The following is a 19,633-nucleotide window of genomic DNA, read 5'->3' as shown; positions in this document are numbered from 1 at the left end:
AACCGTACATACAATGTCACATGTATTTGTAGTCGTGCGCGTGACGCAACAGTCTGCGAGGTTAAAGCTTGTGACCGATGTTTTTTTATTTATGTATTGTTTTTAATGTTCACCCAAAATAAAAATATAATCACAGGGTGAATGAAGTTGCTAAATATAATGCATGAAAAATGGCACTAGCTTTCTTGCATAATATATTTTGAAATTCAGCATAAATGTCCTGGCATTTTAAATGCAAATGATGTGGTGTCCAATATATGATTAAAAAAAGTAATATTAGAATTAAAGATAATACCAAAGTCTTTAATTTCAATAGTTCTCTTTAAATTTTATCCTTCTATAGCATAAGCATATTTAGTTACATTCAACCTCCTTGAAAAAGACATAACAGATCACTGGCCAACATAGGAATACAGCAAGTTTTCCTTCGACCTTTTAGATTTTGTATATCAATTTTCAGTAAAGAGCAGTCATTCTGATTGCTTGCTATTTGGTACACTAATGCATCATCAACTAATATTAAGCACTTTGAATCATGAATAAGTTGTCAGTGAAAAATGTTAAAAAGAGAACTGGAACACAATTTAAGCCCTTAGACACACTGGAAAATGCTGTATTATCCCCTAAAACTGCATTTCTGTGCCATGCATTGTTTTCTATCTTGCAAAAAATGAGTGAAATAAATTTAAGAGGAATAAAGAAAACCTCTGTCCATAGTAGTCTCCATGTAATCAGTGAAGGTAGCCAAAATAATTGTTGCAGATCTCTTTGTCATAAAGCCATGTTGAAAGTGAGTAGGTTGCCTTTTGAAATGAGAGCCGAGGTGTAGATGCATAATACCGGAAAATATATTTTTTAAACTGATATTCCACGGAACAATAATTCTATGAGAATGTTTTTAAAATTCTTTATAATGTAGGAAAGAATACTATTAAAACCAACAGCCTTTTTTGATTTTTAATACCTTTGATTGCATTCAGTACTTCATCAAAATTGCCATGATTAGTAATGGCATCATTATTGATTTACGGTACCCCATCTCTGTTCATCAAGCCATGTTTCAGAAGTGTTTCTTCATTTACATACAAAGGCATGACGTGTAATTGAATGCATTAACATTCCCATTTGGAGAATTCATCTCATGCCCATTTATTTGCATTAATTCCAGAATACACCTGATTGATATTGCACATCCTTATTAATATAGGCCTCCCAAATTGTAAAACAATTGCATAACATTTGGAAACTTATTTGTCGCCTAAGGCCTGTAATAAGCGGATATTTTTCGAGAAAACCCTAAAAATGCACTTATTAAATTGAAATGAAACATTCCAGAGGAACTTTATTGCTTTCAGCTTGAGGAAGATGTCATTCTTTTAAAAATTGATGCAACCTTTGTATCGGAAAATTATTATTGTTAGTCATCTTTTGCTTCTTAAATATTCATGACTTATTCTTTGCTACACTGACTTCGGACATCCATATTTTTGTGTCTATATCAGGTATTAAGCATTTGCATTTAGTGGATTAGTATTTTGCAATGGTTCTTATCTTTGTTAAATTGTTCAGTTAGTCAAGACTCTGAAAGGGTTTCAAATATAATTGTAATTTACAGCAAAAATAAATTATCTGATTGATTCAATGCTTATTTTTACAGACACTTGACTTTGATCGAGATGGCCTCACGAAAATGAAAAAGGCCGTGAAAGCTATTCACAACAGTGGCAATTGTAAGTAATCGGACATTTTTTATTTAAATTCTTAGTGTGAATTTTCTCTGTGGTAAATAGCATTAGAATCATTTCTTCAGAGCATCCATTTTCAATTACAAATCTTTGATGCTGGAAACTTGACCTTGTTTGACTGAGGTAAATGTTCATTTTCCTGTAATAATTGACTATAATTCCTAAATGTCTTTGTAAAAAGCTTGATTTGGTGAAATTATTAAGTAGTTTTCAATTATTATTGAGTCCCTTATGAATATGAATTGGCATTTATTGCATATTTAAGTCTATTCCCCTGATTGTAAACTTAATTGGAGTCTATGCATTTGTTTGTATGCTTTTGGGCGATGTGTTAATACTTGATTAAACATACATGAGTGGATCATTTCATTTATGGTATTCATTATCATTTGTATATCTTGTTATTAATTAAATGATATAATTGATGTAGTTTGTCCCTATTGCTCTAATGATGGAGGTGTATGTGTACAAACTAACGTTCAGTATATTGAAAATTTAAGTTTCCTTGAAATTGGGAAATAATTGCTGAGTATGCATGTAATTACTCAAAAGTGCTAGCATAGTATCAAATAAAATATATCTGCTGTTTTCATGAGTGTTTCAATTAGTTTTTGTATTTGTATTTATGAAAAATTAAAAATTCCCATCATTAAAGGCTACTTTTTATTTTTGTATTATTTATTAATTAATTTTACTTATAAAATCTGGTGTGTTTAGGGCATGAAATTCTGCTTACTTGTAGAATTCCTGTCTTGCATGCTAGTTTTAGGTATCAATAGTAAATATTTCTAACTGATGTGCCACATATTATTGTACTTTGTGAGTTCATCAGTACCTCAACCTTCAGGGTTATTATGTACTTTCTTTGGATTGGGGCATTAAAGTTATTAACCCTAAATAAATTTGAGATTTAAAGTGACTGTTGCTTGCTAATTTTGCATCTCTTAAAATTCATTGCGTGTATATAGTAAGGGAAAGGATTTACCCTCTATACTGATAGTAGTGCTGAATTCAGTGATACCTGTATCATTTATTTGCATTATTATATTGGAGAAATTAAGAAATATCTGGTAGTATACTACCTTGATCAAAAAGTTCCCGGAATAACCACCGTGTGGCGCTCCCATCGTTCCGATTTGAGTTCTGTTTTTTTTGTTAAATTGGTACATCTGTTGTTGATATTCCCTTTAAATCTTAGTGTCATAACTTGACATTTGCAAAAGTTACGTAGCCAAGAGTACATCTATCTCTGTGTGTGTTGGCGATTTTTTACAATTTCAGAAATGGATTTAAATTTGCAACAACGAACTTGTATTAAATTTTGCGTAAAAAACGGATTTAGTGGCGCACGGACGTTGGAAATGTTGGAAAAGTGTTTCGGCAACGATTCTCTAAAAAAAACGGTCGTTTACCAGTGGCACGAGCGGTTCAGAAGTGGTCGTGAGTCAATCGAAGATGATGAACGCAGTGGCAGACCATCGACATCGAAAGTCGGTGAAAAAATTGATAAAGTAAAAGAAATGTTGGTCAATAACCGCAAATTAACCATCAGAGAAATAGCGGAGGACTTGAACATTGCCTATGGATCCGCCCAAGACATTGTGGTTAATGATTTGGGTTTCCGTCGTGTAGCATGCCAAAAGACCTCAATTTCATGCAAAAAAGAGACCGTGTTGACGTCGCAAAAGACATGATTTGCGAGGCTGAATCCGATCCCACATTCATCAAAAGGATCATTACTGGAGACGAGACGTGGGTTTATGAGTACGACACGCAATCCAGACATCAGGCAAGTGAATGGCGTTCACCAAATGAGCCGAGACCAAAAAAACCACGTCGTTTTCAGTCAAAAAAGAAGGCAATGCTGACGGTTTTCATGGATTACAACGGTGTAGTGCATCATGAATTTTTTCCAGAAGGCCAGACAGTAAACAAAGAGTATTATTTGGGCGTTATGAGACGTTTGCGTGAAGCAATTCGCCGAAAGAGACCAGAAATGTGGGCAGAAAACTCGTGGATTTTGCACCATGATAACGCACCGTCGCACAGTGCTATCATTATTCGTAATTTTTTGACGAAAAATGCAACAAATACCATCCAACAGCCACCAAATTCACCTGATTTGGCTCCCTGTGACTTCTTTCTGTTCAATCGAGTTAAAAAACCATTACGGGGAACGCGTTTTAGCAGCCGAGAGGAAGAAATGGAAAAATCGCAGGAAGCACTGATGGACATACCGAAAACCGACCGTAACTTTTGCAAATGTCAAGTTATGACACTAAGATTTAAAGGGAATATCAACAACAGATGTACCAATTTAACAAAAAAAACAGAACTCAAATCGGAACGATGGGAGCGCCACACGGTGGTTATTCCGGGAACTTTTTGATCAAGGTAGTATTTCGTCTTTTGATTATTCCAAAATGTGTTTGAATTGATTTACTGATGATGCCACTCTTTCTAAATTGTTGAAATTAATATATATTAGCCATTGAAGAAAGTAAGTCATTAATTTGCATAGTCATACATATAAATGCAAAAGACTTCCATTGCATTCTAGTTATCTTTAAAATTACAGTAATTGTAATTGTTTATGTTTTGTATTTTTCACTCAAATATGCACAAAAACAAGGAATAAATGCAAGCTTATGTGGAATATTCAAAACATATTTCCTCTCGTGAGTTGAAATAATTGATTAATGATTACATTTGGGAGCAATAAGAGTTAAATTTACCAATATCAATCAATGCCTAATTGAAATACCCTAATTCAATGAGGTAATCATTGATAGATAGATGGGTTGGACAAAAATTTAAAATTGGCATTAATAGAAAAGGAAAAATAAGACAGAAATAGGAAAGACACATGCCTCGTAGAGAAGGCATACATGAGAAGGAACAAAAACCTTAATAGAGCAATAAAGAAACAGTTTCATGCAGGAAAGGTAAAATCTGACCGCAGTAAGGTAAAGGGTTGACCACAGTGAGAGGTGAAAACTAATCAAAAATGGGCGCATGTGTATTTGAAGGAAGACTGAGCAAAGAAATTGTAATGGGGAAACAGGCAAGGAAAGTTTAAGTGCGTAAAAGTTGAGAAAGTGATTATTTGTGAACCCATAACAAAGAAATTTATGTGGGACACCTAGCACTACATTTTCCATATTTTGTTTCCCTATTTTAAGTATGAATATTAAGAGACAACTGCATGTAAGTTATCAATTGAATGGACCATACCTATTATCTTAATGAAGATAGCTCAATGAATTAAAATTGTTCTTAATATGCTCACATATGGGATTTGTATTAAGTAAATAGTAATAATCTTTCCTGTGGCTAATTTCCTTAGCAATTACTTACCCAGGGAGATTTCTTTCATAATAGTGTTCAAGAAAATATAGAATTATCAATGCCTGACCTTTAACCCCTATAATTATTTTTTGTGATTGATTAGTCTATATCTCTTGTGCTCCCTCCAACATGTGGATAGCAATTGCATTGTTTTTTTATTTTGACTGAATTATAAAAGTTGTAAAATCGCCTTTGTTATGCCTCAGAGTCATTTGCTGAATTGAATGAGCAAAATATTTCTGGAGACTTCTGCAGCTTAAGGCCATGGGGGAGGATAACATTCCTGCGGAACTACTGAAATGTTTAGGAAAATGTGGGCGGAAGAGGCTATATAGGCTGATTCGTAGTATCCATGAGGAAGGAATCTTGCCAGAAGACTTTGTGCGATCAGTTTTAGTTCCTATTCCGAAAAAGGTAAAAGCTACATCATGTGAGGACTGCAGGAAATAAGTTTGATATCCCATGCAGCTAAAGTTGTTCTCCGGATCATAAACAAAAGGATAGAGAGTAGGGTAAATGATTACGTAGGGGATGATCAGTTTGGGTTTAGGAAGGGGAGAGGTACGCGTGATGCCATTGCAGTAATGAGATTATTAATCGAGAGGAATGTAGAACACAACCAGGAGGCATTTGCCTGTTTCATTGATTTCGAAAAAGCGTTTGACAGAGTGAATTGGGAAAAACTAATGAGTATATTGCAGAAAATAGGAATAGATTGGAGGGATAGGAGGCTAATCCGCAACCTTAAAATATCTCAGACCACTCAGGCTCGACTGGGGGACGCGGAGTCCAGTTGGGCAGTGTTAGGAAGGGGTGTAAGGCAGGGTTATCCATTATCACCGTTGCTGTTCAACCTGTATGCAGAGGAAATGATCGAAGAGGCATGGGAAGAACTGGAGGTAGGAATGAAAGTGGGTGGGGAATTCGTAAAATCAGTTAGGTTTGCTGATGACCAAGCTTTAGTTTGTCAGTCAGCCAAGGGGTTGCAAGCATTGCTGAGTGAATTGGATATTCAGTGCGACAGGTATAGGATGAAAATCAATATTAATAAAACAAAGGTTATGCGATTTTCTAGAAAGAAAAAGGCTAAGCTAAACATTAAAATAGGAGGGCAAAAACTAGAGCAGGTAGAACAGTTTACGTATCTCGGAAGTGTTTTGGACCAACACGGTCAAAGTAGTAGGGACGTAAGGAGAAGAATTGCGCTAGGCAAAGAGGCTTTCACAAAGAGGAGGAAGCTGAGGAGAGGGACGTTGAGTAAGGATATTAAGAAAAGACTCGTAAAAACTTTGATATGGAGCGTAGCTATGTACGGCGCTGAAACGTGGTCATTGAAGCAGGAGGATAGACGTAGATTGGAGGCTTTAAAAATGTGGGTGTGGAGAAGAATGGAGAAGGTGAAATGGACAGAGAAGAAAACAAATGAGGAAGTACTTTGTATGGTGGGTGAGGACAGGGGTTTTTCGGGAGAAATCCAATGGAGGCAGGAAAAGTGGATGAAGGGTGTATTGACCGGCAGCGGGATGTTGAAGACTGTGATAGAGGGTAGAATGTTGGGCAAAAGAGGAAAGGGAAGGAACAGGATAGGGATGTTGGACGGGATGAAGGGAGGAAGAAAGTACTCAGAGATGAAGAGGGACCTGATATAGAGTAGGATGATGGATTTTGTGTTTTGCTAGGAGTCACAAAATGTTTATATTGGAAGCTGTGTCCATCCAAAAACCTACCTTAGCAGGTAGATTACCTAATAATAATGATATTGAGAAATGACATGAACTGAAAATAATATCTTTTAGAAAATCTTAAGAAAAACAGGCCAAGAGGTTCTGAAAAAATGTATATGTTACTTAGTAACTTGTGCAGTCAAGCAACGTGTATCTTGTGAACTAGTTCAGGTACTTTTGTTAGTTATATGATGAATGCTCGAAGGTGATATGTGACATTGAAGAAATATAATTATCGAACCAAAACTCTCCCAGAAACTTTCAAAAGTTATGGAGGTGTGTCAGAGTCCCTCACCATCCACAGGGGAAATAACTTAGGACTTGGAGTCAAATGACCAGTTCCATTTTGTGGTTTTTACACAAATATTAAGAATTTCATTAGCATTTTAAATGGCTCAAGTGTTTGATTCCTGTGTTTTTGATAAATATTGTGGTAAAGGATTAGGAAAATAAATCACCATGACTGTGAAATATTTCTATTTCTCTTAGTACTTACGTAGATGGTAAGGAGTATGGGAGAAATTCTTCTGAAAAACTGGAACTGGACAATTTAAGAGAAATGAAAAATCAAATTCTTATAGGTTCCATTTTAATCTGGATAACATGAGCTCTCCCAAAAAACTTGAAATATTTTATACTTTTTTCTTTATAATTTTACGGTCACCCAATTAGTCAAACGTTTAGGCCCGCTATCACATATCATGAAATGGATAACCTATGTGATGTAATTTTGAAGCATCATTACTTAGGATTATATTTGGTGCAATAACAATTGTAACTGCTAGGATTGCTATCACCATCAACTTCAAGTTTATCCTGGTAGTTGTTGGCAAGAATGTAGGCCTTCATCCTTTGGCTGGGCATTTAAATTTGAGGCCAGGGCATGAGTGGATTCCATAGCTGATCAAAAGAATTTGGCTGCTCCCATGCTACTCTTGGCGTCTTGGAATATTTTAAATTTATCTATTAGGTGATTTTAACTACATGCGGTAAATCATATTATTGCCAAGTGATTTGAAATAGTTTATATTTATCTCATGCTGCTGTTTAAGCCACTGCCATATGTTTATTTATTTATGTAAGATGCTGTTTATTAATATTTTAAGTCGGATGGCCATCGACTATAGTTATGCCCTTTCCGGTCTCGAAGGCATCCGTCCTAAGAATGCCAATGCTAAAAAAGATCCTTCACAACAGGAATTAAGAAGCAGTCGTATTTTTAATAATTTCCTTCAGGTCAGTTTTTTATTAGTAAAGGTAACTATTTACAGCCCATGTGGACAATGAGATGTACCTTTCCCGAGCCCTGGAGAGATTGGGGAGTGCTGCCCTGAGCAAAGATCAGGAACCAGACATTGGAGCTGCATTCATCAAGTTCTCTGTTGTCACTAAAGAATTATCAGCACTCATGAAAACACTAGTAAGTACTTTAATATAAAATAATTGAAAATTAATAACTTTTTTTCTATGCAATATTCAAATTTAGGTTGCTCTTGTTTAAAACATTTTCCTTCTGTTCCTTTAATAAAAGATGCAGAATGTTAACAACATTGTGATGTTTCCCCTCGAAAATCTTCTAAAAGGAGACCTGCGAGGGGTCAAGGGCGATCTCAAGAGGCCCTTTGATCGAGCGTGCAAGGAATATGAAGCTCGGTAAGGAATTAGAACGTCCGTGATGCATTTTTCATGCAGTAAAAACTATCAAAAGCTTCTGTGACTCTGGACAGAAATTGAAGGGTTTTGAAGTGCAACTTTGTAATTACATGATTAATTATTTTTGTTATGAACTCAAAATTAGTGCATTAAATAGTTTTTTTACTCAAAGTTTAATACAAAATTGTACTATTTTGGCTGCTTGTAGAATCTCTTACTCACATGATTTGATTGTTATTATGTTCTATGTGTTGAACATCTATGATAGCATTTGTGGGACCAGGTAATTATAAAAGTTGTTTGCTTGTCATACAGGTATGCTCGAATTGAGAAGGAGAAAAAACAGCAAGCCAGAGAGGCTGGTTTAATAAGGACAGAGGTCACATCAGCTGAAGTTGCTGATGAAATGGACAAGGAACGAAAGGTCTTTCAGTTACAGATGTGTGAAGTGAGTTATCCCTAGATCTTGAAACTTGGGAAAAGCAATAGATGAGTAAAAACAAACTTGCCTGCCTGTTTATTTACTGAAAATTAAATTTTGTGTTTACTAGGCCTTATAAAAAGCATTATTATATTAAGATAATAATTTATACCATGAATAGTACAAATTAAACTTTCTTTTTTTAGATATATTTTGTATTTCAATATTTTCCAAAAACATATTCCATGTTTGCCTAAGTCTTACTTCTATTCTGCCACTTGGTGATAAAGGTATTAATTAATCTTTAAAGTCATATTGATTCATTCAATGTTATCTTCTCCTCTGTACCTCTCCTTGAAAACTTGATCTTTTCAAAATTTAACCTAATTTTGAGAACGTACATAATCTGAATTATGTATACACTTCCAAACTGGTCACATATGTGAAGGAAAGTCACGAGTGAATTTCCTTTTAGTTTACTTTCTGAGGTAAAATTATTTTTATCACTTGCTACTCTTCTTGTGCTAATTTTTCAAATCTTGCATTCCATGTATCCACCCTTAGTACCTCATCAAAGTAAATGAAATTAAAACCAAAAAGGGCATTGAGCTACTGCAACACCTCGTTGAGTATTACCATGCACAGACCAAGTAAGTGCAATTATACCTCTACATGGAAAGATTATGAATACTTTAAGCATTGATTATTGTAGTCAAATGGTCTAAAGTTATTTTTGTAATTCTCTGATGACTTTGAAAACATTGCTTTACTGGTTAATGTTTATTACTTTAGGGAAGCCCATGTGCAGAATGTGTTACTTTGCAAATATGATATAGGTTAAGGTTCTTGAATAAAAAAAATCATTTGAATTAACTATAAATGACTATGTATATAGCATTTATCAGTCTGTTGTGATAACCAAATAATGATACCAAGCTATATTACTTCAAGGGGGTTATAAGAACTAACCATTACCACTTTAAAGTACATGTATGTGAGGAGAATTGGGAAATCATGCAATATGCTAAATTCCTATTAATAAATGTACATTTCATCATTTATAGATCAACTACTGATTAATTCTGTGGGGAAGCCACCATACAACATAATGCATTTTGTGTATTTATTCAAATCATAATGTTTGATATACTGTCATATTTTTCCAGTGTTGCTATTTGCTACCTTGGTATATTTTGCTGAAGTGTTATCTCTGATTCTGTGTTACTTACTTCTGGTTCTGTCTGCTATTGTAGCAATTACAGTATGAAAAAAAAGGTTGACACTTTTGTTCTGCATTATTTAATTGGCATTCTATTAATTAGGGAGTGATTGGTTTGGATTCCATGTTCACTTTTTAAGGCAGCTGATTTTTTATGCTAGCATGCCCGGGGTATATAGTATCCCAAAATAAAATAGAGAAAAAGATAGTCAAAATAATCATTTGTAACCAACGTTAGTTAAATATATTGCAACCTCAAAAATCTCAGTTTTGTCTCTATCTGCCCATAAAATTTGAAATATTTAATTTCTGGAAAAACATTTAATTTGTAAGACTGTGTACCTGCAAAACATTTTTTTCCCCATTTTTTAAACTTCAAGATTACTTTATGTACAGATTCTTACTTATCCGTCTGAAAATAAAGTGGTATGTGTGTGGTTAACTGCCGATTTCAGAGATGAAATGGAGGCCCAAGAACTTTTCAATGAGGAAATGTCACCTTTTTTGATTATTTTGCTCTGCGAGTGAACTGAATTGGTACTCTGGCAAGGGAATAGGCAATATATCAGGAATAATTGTAGTATTCAATGCTTTGCTTCAATGTCTGTAAAATGTATGACCCCATCGCATTTCATTTTTTTGCCTTTGATTCTGTCTGCATCAGTGCATTTACACTATTTAAGGTTTGAAATTAGAATTGCAGCTTTTCAGAGAGCAGGATGCCTCTCGATAACACATCCCTGGCTCCTCGCAAAGTTGACGTTCATTTGTCCCATTCCTGGGCAACTCCAAGCCTCTCATGATTGAATGGCTTAAACCTGTTGTGGTCACTCAATTTCTGTACAAAAGTTTGAATTTAAATCTTCTCTGCCAAAATAGAAATACATAAAGGTACAATTAATTGTATAGAGAAGTATATCAAAGATCTAAACTTGAATTTGTTTTTCCAAATTTTACCATGGTAAGCATCAAAAATTTACCCAGTGAAAATGAGACATAGTTATTGAGTTAAAAATTCTTTGTAAATTTTTTATTAATTACTCATTTATATAAAAGTAAACGAATACTTTGGAAAAATAAATCAACCATATCAAGAAATTTAGCATGCATTTTTAAGCAAGTAATAAATGATAACAAAAATATGAAATCTTCTTTCCCTCAAAATGCATTGTGATTACAAGCATGTTGAATGAATGATAGAGGCAAAATAACACTATTTTTGATGTATGAGAGTTGATAGAAATATAAGAAAAGAGCTTACTTTTAGATGAAATGTAAAAAATCCCAGCGTTGGGAAGAATTGTCTTATTCCCAAGTGGTCTCCGCCATGAGTCTGCTTGGAATTGAATCGAGTCAGGAAAAGGCCTTTGGGGCAGCTAGGCAAGAGAGTGGTGGGAAACTAAAGGTGTAAACATGACTCTACCTTTGACGGCATACCACATCATCCACTACATGTGGTACACCATGACGGCATATCGCATCATGCCGCATTGTTCATGCTTGAATAATAATTCAACTTCATGTCTTCATTGTTTCATGTTGTAATTTCAATAACAGGTTGGAGCTGATGTTATTTACTGTCGATTCCTTTGGTAATGTTTTTACTAATTTGAGAGTAATAGCTGAGAGTCCTTCATCCACACAGCCTCCTTGATGGTCCACTTATTTTTTCTTTTCAGTTACTTTCAAGATGGCTTAAAGACCATTGAACATTTTGGAGGGTATGTTCAAGATCTTTCTTCTAAACTCCATCGAATACGACAGAAACAGGACGAAGAGCGCCGCCGTCTTTTGGAGCTACGCACACTTCTCCGGAGTGCACCAGGATTAGATAAAGAGGTTCTAAGCTTTTTTTTAAATATGTTACCAGAATCAAATTAAAAACAATGAAGTACAAGAAAGTAACATTTTAATTGTTTATTGCATTCTCATTTTGCTAACATGGAAAAAAGAATTTTTTTTAACGAAATGTATATATTTTGGTAGATTTTTGTGAATGCCAGCCTAAAGGCTTCAAGACATAAATGAATTTGATGGAAATATTATGTCTTGTAATCCATGAACAGTGAAGGGGTTAATAATTCTAAACACTTTGGCATAAATGTTTGAAGCATGAGATGTTTTGTTGTTGATTTTTCTTCCTATGGGTTTTATGAAGGTTTTTCTGTTTAATGAAATTATGTAGTTGCAGTTAACTCTCGATTATCCATGCTTCTGGATGCTCAATGGAAGCAAGGGAACCGCAATATGTGCGGAAATAGCATTGTAATTTAAACGGATATATGTATGTACATTTCCTTTTCTATATTTGTGAAAATTTGCTTTTTTAAGAAATGGGAAGTACAATTCTTTTCAGTTTTTCAGCCACTTTTAGGAGGGTGGAGTCATAGTTTTACTAGGGCAGAGAACGATTTGATCAAGTGAATAGTACAAGATCGCATTGTCTTCTGAAAGCTAAGCCAATCACGCAGCCAGGAAGAAACAAGTGACATCTAAAGGACAAAATTTAAAAAAGGATTGCTCATATATGGATTCATATTTGCTACAAATTGAAATGATGCAGAGTAATTAGTTAATGACTGGCTAGTTGCATGGTGAAGTAATGTATTTGAACTTGCCTTAAAGGGAATATGTAATTCTCAAGGCTAGTAAATGCTTGGGTAATGATAATGGGAAAGTACGTTCAATACAAAAATGTTTATATTAAAACATTAAACACCATTGACAACCTCTAAATTTGTGAAATTAAAAACTTTTGAGGAAGCCCAGCTATTTCAACATTGTATTTTTCATAAAGTGCATCTAAGTTTCAAAGCCTTTAACTATCTTGAAGGTTGTAACTTGATTGAAATTTGCATGCGCTGGGAAGAGAGAAGAGCGTGGGTTTTGTGCTCATGTAGAGAATTTACTTTACCTCCGTGATCTGAAAACTTTCTGACCTCGATATGAAAATGGCAACACTCATAAGCAAAAGTTGTGGAATATGTTTGGGCATGCGATGAAAGGTACTCGCCAGTATGTCACTCATTTTGGACACTCTGTTGTTGTCTGACAATCTTTTGAGTCAGTCGTTGTGATGGTGTTTGTGAAAATGAAAAAAATGATCATTGAGCTGTCATTAAATGTTTGTTTTTGAAAGGCAATATGCCTACACAAATCAAAGGCAAGTTGAATGCTGTGTGTGCGAATTCCGCAGCATCATTTATGACTGTTAAACTTTGGGCAGATGAATTTAAACATAGCATTATAAGCTTGGTTGATGATGAGTGTTCTGGATGGCCTAAAACTTCAAAACATTCCACCAAATGTAACTGAATGCCCATTGAATTAAGGTTAGAGAGATAGCAGAGCCTACGAGGGCGGTTCAATAAGTACCCCTGTTAGAAATGAAGAAACCATTTTTTCAAGAACATTTTTTTTATTTTCAACATAGTCCCCTTTTAGAAAGATACACTTCTCCCAACGTTCCGGCCATTTTTTTAACCCCTACAAAAAATAGGATTTGTCGAACTCTCCAAAATATGCCTCTGTCTCGGTGATAACTTGCTCTTTTGAGCTACAGTTTTTCCCCCGAGCCAAATTTTCATGTCAGGGAATAAGAAAAAGTCACAGGGAGCCAGATCGGGTGAATACGGGGGGTGCGGCAGCAATTCATAACGTAGTTCATGCAGTTTGGCGGCAATCTCAGCACGGCAATTGTGAGCAATTGTGGCACCCATTGGGCCGACAATTTTTTCATCGCCAACTTGTCATGTAAAATATTAATTGCTGTTCTGGTCGACACACCCACGGCCTCTGCTACTTCATGCATTTTCGTTCGTCGATCAGCGAGAATCATGGCGTAAACTTTTTGAATGATTTCCTCGCTAACCACGTCTGCCGGGCGTCCTGGTCACTCCTCATTAAAAACAGATGTTCGCCCATGTTTAAATTCATTGAACCAATATCTAACTGTGGTCATAGATGGAGAAGTGTCCCCATAAACAGCATCCAACTATGCTTTTATCTCCTCGCATTTCTTCCCATCCAAAAACAAAAAGCGAATTACCGATCGATACTGCTCTTTTTCCATCTTAGCGAAAATCATGAAACATGTCTTACTCGAATGGCTGCCAAATCCAAACTAACCTTTAAATCAGTCTGAAATTTGTTTAACCATCATTTGATAGATGGCAGCACACTTCATAGCATAGACTTCCCTCAGGAACGCCCATTGTCGCCAAACACGGGTACTTATTGAACCATCCTCGTATGGGCATATGGATAGAAAGAATTTGCCATATGTTGACTGAAGAATTGGATATGCATACAGTAAGCCCTCCGCTAGTTGGAAGCCACGTTTGCTCACTTTGGGCCAAAAACACATTCGAGTGAGCATTTCCTAGGACCTTGTTTGGAGCAGTTTAAGCAAAGCGAGTCAGATTTTATGCATTGATTCATAACTGTAGATGAAGTTGGATTCACCACTATCATAAACTCCTGGGACAAAAGAGCTGTCATAGCAGTGGACTGGAAAGGGTGGACCTGCTCCAAAAAAGGCAAGGACATCAGCCAAGAAGGTGATGGCAACTGTTTGTTGGGATAGTCACGAAATTGTGGCCATTGATTATCTCCAGAAAGGTAAAACAACAACAGGAGAGTCGTTACTTGACAAGCTGAAAGCAGAAATTGCAAAAAGACGACTGCATTTGAAGCAGGAGAAGAGAGTGCTTTTTCATTAGGACAACACCCTTCAGCGGTCGCCAGGTCACAAACTCAGTGAATAAAACTTCAAATTGGTCGACCACTCACCCTATTCACCAGATCTGACCCCCAGCGACTTCCTCCTGTTACCTAACCGCAGAGCCCTGCTTGAAGGACAGAGATTTATTTATTTATTCAGTATTAGTCCGAAAACAGCACATTTTGGCCTTTACATCGAACTATTAACAACGATAACAATGGTCACATTTACAAACACCCAAGCCCTAGATGGAGGGAAACTCACCCAGGCGGGAATCAAACCCGCGACCCTTGGAATGGCAGACGGAGACCGCCATCGCGGTCGGCAAATTTAACATTGGACGAGGAGGTTATCACTTATGTAAATGCCTAATTTACAGAGAATTGTGTGGAAGGGTTAAAAAAGTTAAGGGCTTTGGTGAAAACAGTGTATCAACTTAGAAGGAGACTATATTGTAAAATAGATATTAATGAAAAATGTCTCATTTATTTGTTAGGCTGGAGACTTTTCAGACTGTCCACTTTTTTTGACCTGCTGAAAAAATTTAAAATACGTTGTGAGGAGTTGGGCCAGAGGGTGGTAATTGTTGTATATTCTAATGTTAATCATGCAAATTGTGTAAGTATACTTTCTAATGTATTTTTATAAATTGATAATAATGATGTAGTTTGTGAAAATCTACAGTTTTTAAGTTCCGTCTTTAGAATGTATGAATACTCTCTAACTGTTGAGTATATTATTTTAGACAATGAAAATAATCAAATAAGATATACATGCATGGTGTGGGTCACGGTAGTCCAGTGGGTAGAGCTTTGGACTACTGACCAGAGGGCCCGAGATCGATTCCCGGGCAAGCCTGTCTGGGCACCTGCAGCTCCACCCATGCTATGTGATTTTTTGGGTACCAGATCTTCCTGGGAAACAATAACCGGCACGGGAGAAGGAACTGGCCCCCCCCCACCCTGATGTGTGAATTTCACACGCCGTATAGGGCTTAGTACTGGGTGAACTCTACCATCACCTACCAAACCGATCTTGGGGTTGATTACTGTGTTTATGGTTTTATACATTCATAATTGCTGTGTACCACATGAAGCTCAAGACATAACTTCTTTCCAGTTAACTCCCATGACATCTGGCAGTACAACTCTTGCTGGAAGTGGTGGTTTGACCTCCAGTGGAACTGGAGCTGGAAGTGGATTGCTCGGGACTTCGAGTGGTAGTGGAGGCAGCCTTGGTTCCTCAACTGGTGGATATTCTTTGCACCAGCTTCAAGGTGATAAACAAGCAGGCACAACACGGGTTGGATACCTCATGAAAAAATCAGAGGGAAAAATGAGGAAGGTAATCCTATCATCCATTACTGTATCATCTATATCTCGTTTATAAAAAAATGTGTGAAATGACAGTAAAATAAAGAAGCAGAGAGGTATATCCTCATTGGGATACCAGAATGTGAAATGTTCCTATGGCTGAAGCTTGATTGAGTTATCCATTTACACATCATTATTTTGAATGGAAATATTTGGAGTGTGTTAGAACTAGACAAACTGCAAAATATTTGCAGCTCAGTGCCATTCTCCCTTAGCCTCTTCCTGTTGTACACTTGCTTTCACTAGGATGCCATGGGGTCACACCGATACCTACTAACTAGAATGTCTTCTGCCAGTAAATTGAGGATTCAGAGTTATCCAATGAACTAATCCTTTTCAAAGGTTGCATGGGACAATTTACTGAAAATACCTGTTTAAATCTGGGTTGTGTGCTGTCATCGGAGTGGTTGAACTCAATGACTGTCAGGCACTACAGTTTTGAAAGTTTTTTTCACAGATTCATCCTCAGCTAGCCTTGGGGAGGCTATCTAAGGATGAGGGCTAGCCACAATCCAGCCATTTGGGAGTCTAGTACATAAGAGGACAATTCTGTGGGAAATGCTCGGATGAAATTAGCAATCAGTTGCTCATGTGCTGTGTAAAGCCTTTTGTGTCTCTGCTTGGCGTTCCCAAGGGCCCTCTCCATTTTCAAGACTTCCCTGAGCAGCGTTTGCACAACCACAGCCATCATTAGAGACCATTGCTGTCATGCTTGTGAAACATATTGAGTTCAAGTCCACTTTACACAGATGGTCTGTTTTGGTGATGAAGTCCACATAAAATGTAAGAGGATAGTGCAAACCTCTCCTTTTCATTAGTACTCTGAAAAGTTTCTCTACTCTAAGGGCTGCTGTCAGATTGTTATGGAAAAATCCAAGTTGAAAGTCATTGAGGCGTCAGCACCCTGCCGTTATTCAGTACGAGAAAAATCCAAATTGCTATTCACTGCCATGGTAGATATAAAACTTAAGATTCAACCAATTTTCAAGTCTAGAGCCAATAGAGACCATTCATAAGCTTGCAAAGACAGCATATTAAATGTGCTATGTTATGTATTGTGGACGTATCTAGTAAACCATTTTGGATGATACTATATTAAAAATTAACTTCAAAAAGATAATCTGCATTAAAATAATGCAGTAAAATGGCAATCATTTGGCTTTGACTAATTTCTACCTATTCTGAAAGGCGTACTCCATCCACTTTGCTGGGCCATGGTTCACCTCTTAAAAAAAAGAAATTTTGACTATATTATGGTTGCTTGAAACATCCATTTACATATGAAAACTACCTAATTTTTTGGGATAAACCATTTTGTTTTTCAGCATAGTATCCTTTAAGGCGTATAAAATTTTGTCCAACCTTGCTCCAGTTTGTTGATCCCTACAAAATAATATGATTTTCCCAACTCTGTAAAGCAGTCAATTGTTTGTGCGGGCACCCCCTCGTTTGAGTGAAACGCCCTTCCCACCTGGCATATCTTCATTTTGGAAAACAGCTAGTTTTCCAAGGGACCCAAGTTTGGCAAATGAGGGGAATGGAGAACAAGTAGCAATTTGTAATTCCATCAATTTGGGCCACAACAGTGGAGGAGTGAGCGGATGCATTTTCATGAAAAAAGACTTTTTCGTGACCCAATCTTGTACATTTTCCTTGCGGCTATGTTTTTAAATTATCTAATAATGGTGTATGGAACGTCCTTGTAATAGTTTAAACATTTTCTAAATAGTTAAAGAAGATTATTCTTTGAGAATCCAAAAAAAAAACAGTTGTCACAACCTACCCAGTTGAAGAAGTAGTTTTAGCCATTTAATGGCCTTAATCTCCACTGACAACCCATTGCTTGGAATATTCCTTGGTTTAGGCCGGTAGTGGTTTGTTCAAGTGTCACCCACAGTGGAGAAACGACACCTAAAAACCTCTGTATTTCGCTGAAACAGCCGCAAGCCAACCTTGGAACATGCTACAAAATATCACATTTGGTTACCTGTGACCAACTGTGGCTCCCATCATGTGGACAGCTTTTTCATGTCCAAATGTTGATGTAAAGTATTTTGTGTCCACAAATGATGCCTTGAGATGCTGGCAGAATTAGCCAACTCATGCACCTCCACTCTTTTATTATCCGACACCATATCACAAATTTAATCAATGATTTCGGGAATGATGATCGGGATCTCAGCAGGAAATCCCGAGCATTCGGCAACAAGTGCTCTCGTATGGCCACTCTGGAAATTTTGAAACTACTCAAAAACCATTCCAATCCTAGGTGCAGATTCACCATAGTGTTCATCAAGTTGCTCTTTTGCCTCCTTGGTGATTCACCTTTCATAAAAAGTGTTTATTCAACAACGCACAGATTTCTCGTTCATCCATCATTTGCGAAGCACTTGACTTGTTCAATTTGCACAAATGCTAAGCTCGAATGGACTAATTTGGCCGAAACATGGCGTCTTCTTGCAAGGAAGTCTACTTGCTGGAAAAACTTCAATATGTCTTCAAGAGTCATGTATTCACCTTCTCTTTTGACTATGGATGGACTTATAAAACTACCTATGATCATAATTTATTTAATGAATTGATTGAATATAATAATGATTTTCTTGACAAGTGGACTATTTTTACAATTATGTCGGATAAGTGGGAAAGCAAAATGTGAATTGCGTTAAAATAAAATTTGATATGCTCATTAAAAAAACAATCATAATGTAGAAAGTAGGAGATGGCCATGCCTCTTAAAGGATTAAATATATTATGGGACTTTAGGCAAGTAGTGTTCAGGAGCAACAGAGAACTCTGGTAATTATTTGATCTAATAATAATTCCTGCCTTAGGCTTAACAGAGAATCTATTTTTTTGTTTATAAAGGTATGGCAAAAACGGAAATGTCAGGTCGGCGAAGGCTTCTTGGATGTGTGCCATGGAGATGAGAGCAAGCCACCCACCCGGGTGAATCTCTTAACATGCCAAATTAAAATGGTTCCTGATGACAGGAGGTGCTTTGACCTCATTTCCTGTAAGTTAATTGTTTCATGTTTAATTGTCAAGTTATACTATACAACTAATGGAATCATATAGTAATAGTTTTTACTCTTTGGTGATAAATGCGGGATGGTAAAAACTTGCTAATGATGTGTTTAAGTCACTTAGTGATGGGCTAGAATATGAACTTAAATGTTCCGGAGGAGATTTACATTATGATAACTATTCCATCATGTTCCATTTGCTACAATACATCAGTCAGTGCCAGACAATATTCTAAGTTGTCACTCAATCATGAAAAATGACACATTTTTCCCAGCTTGGAATTCCAACTATAGGCTATTTCGGTCACCTAGGGCCCTGTTATTAATTTTTGTTAATAATGCATAACAGAGTTCCTTCTATCAATCAAATATTGCCTTGAAATCGTAAAAATAAGATGGCA

General features: G+C 36.3%; 1 protein-coding gene across 4 annotated transcripts in view; it reads left to right on the top strand.

Moving 5' to 3' along the window:
* Nucleotides 1–19,633, top strand: part of Asap (ArfGAP domain of ASAP) — a 165,894-nt gene that overhangs the window by 109,147 nt on the left and 37,114 nt on the right. For all 4 annotated transcript variants that reach the window (XM_071585656.1, XM_071585655.1, XM_071585654.1 and 1 more), the window contains exons 2-9: nucleotides 1,658–1,730; nucleotides 8,089–8,237; nucleotides 8,349–8,470; nucleotides 8,786–8,918; nucleotides 9,456–9,541; nucleotides 11,790–11,949; nucleotides 15,953–16,177; nucleotides 19,075–19,222. In XM_071585656.1, the coding sequence (XP_071441757.1) occupies nucleotides 1,658–1,730; nucleotides 8,089–8,237; nucleotides 8,349–8,470; nucleotides 8,786–8,918; nucleotides 9,456–9,541; nucleotides 11,790–11,949; nucleotides 15,953–16,177; nucleotides 19,075–19,222 (1,096 nt within the window). The remainder of the gene's footprint in view (nucleotides 1–1,657; nucleotides 1,731–8,088; nucleotides 8,238–8,348; nucleotides 8,471–8,785; nucleotides 8,919–9,455; nucleotides 9,542–11,789; nucleotides 11,950–15,952; nucleotides 16,178–19,074; nucleotides 19,223–19,633) is intronic.

The sequence above is a fragment of the Hetaerina americana genome, unplaced genomic scaffold, assembly GCF_022747635.1.
Source record: "Hetaerina americana unplaced genomic scaffold, ioHetAmer1.1.p SCAF_2, whole genome shotgun sequence".
NCBI lineage: Eukaryota > Metazoa > Arthropoda > Insecta > Odonata > Calopterygidae > Hetaerina > Hetaerina americana.
The sequence above is the reverse complement of the archived record's forward strand: the minus strand, read 5'-3'. Positions and strand labels throughout refer to the sequence as shown.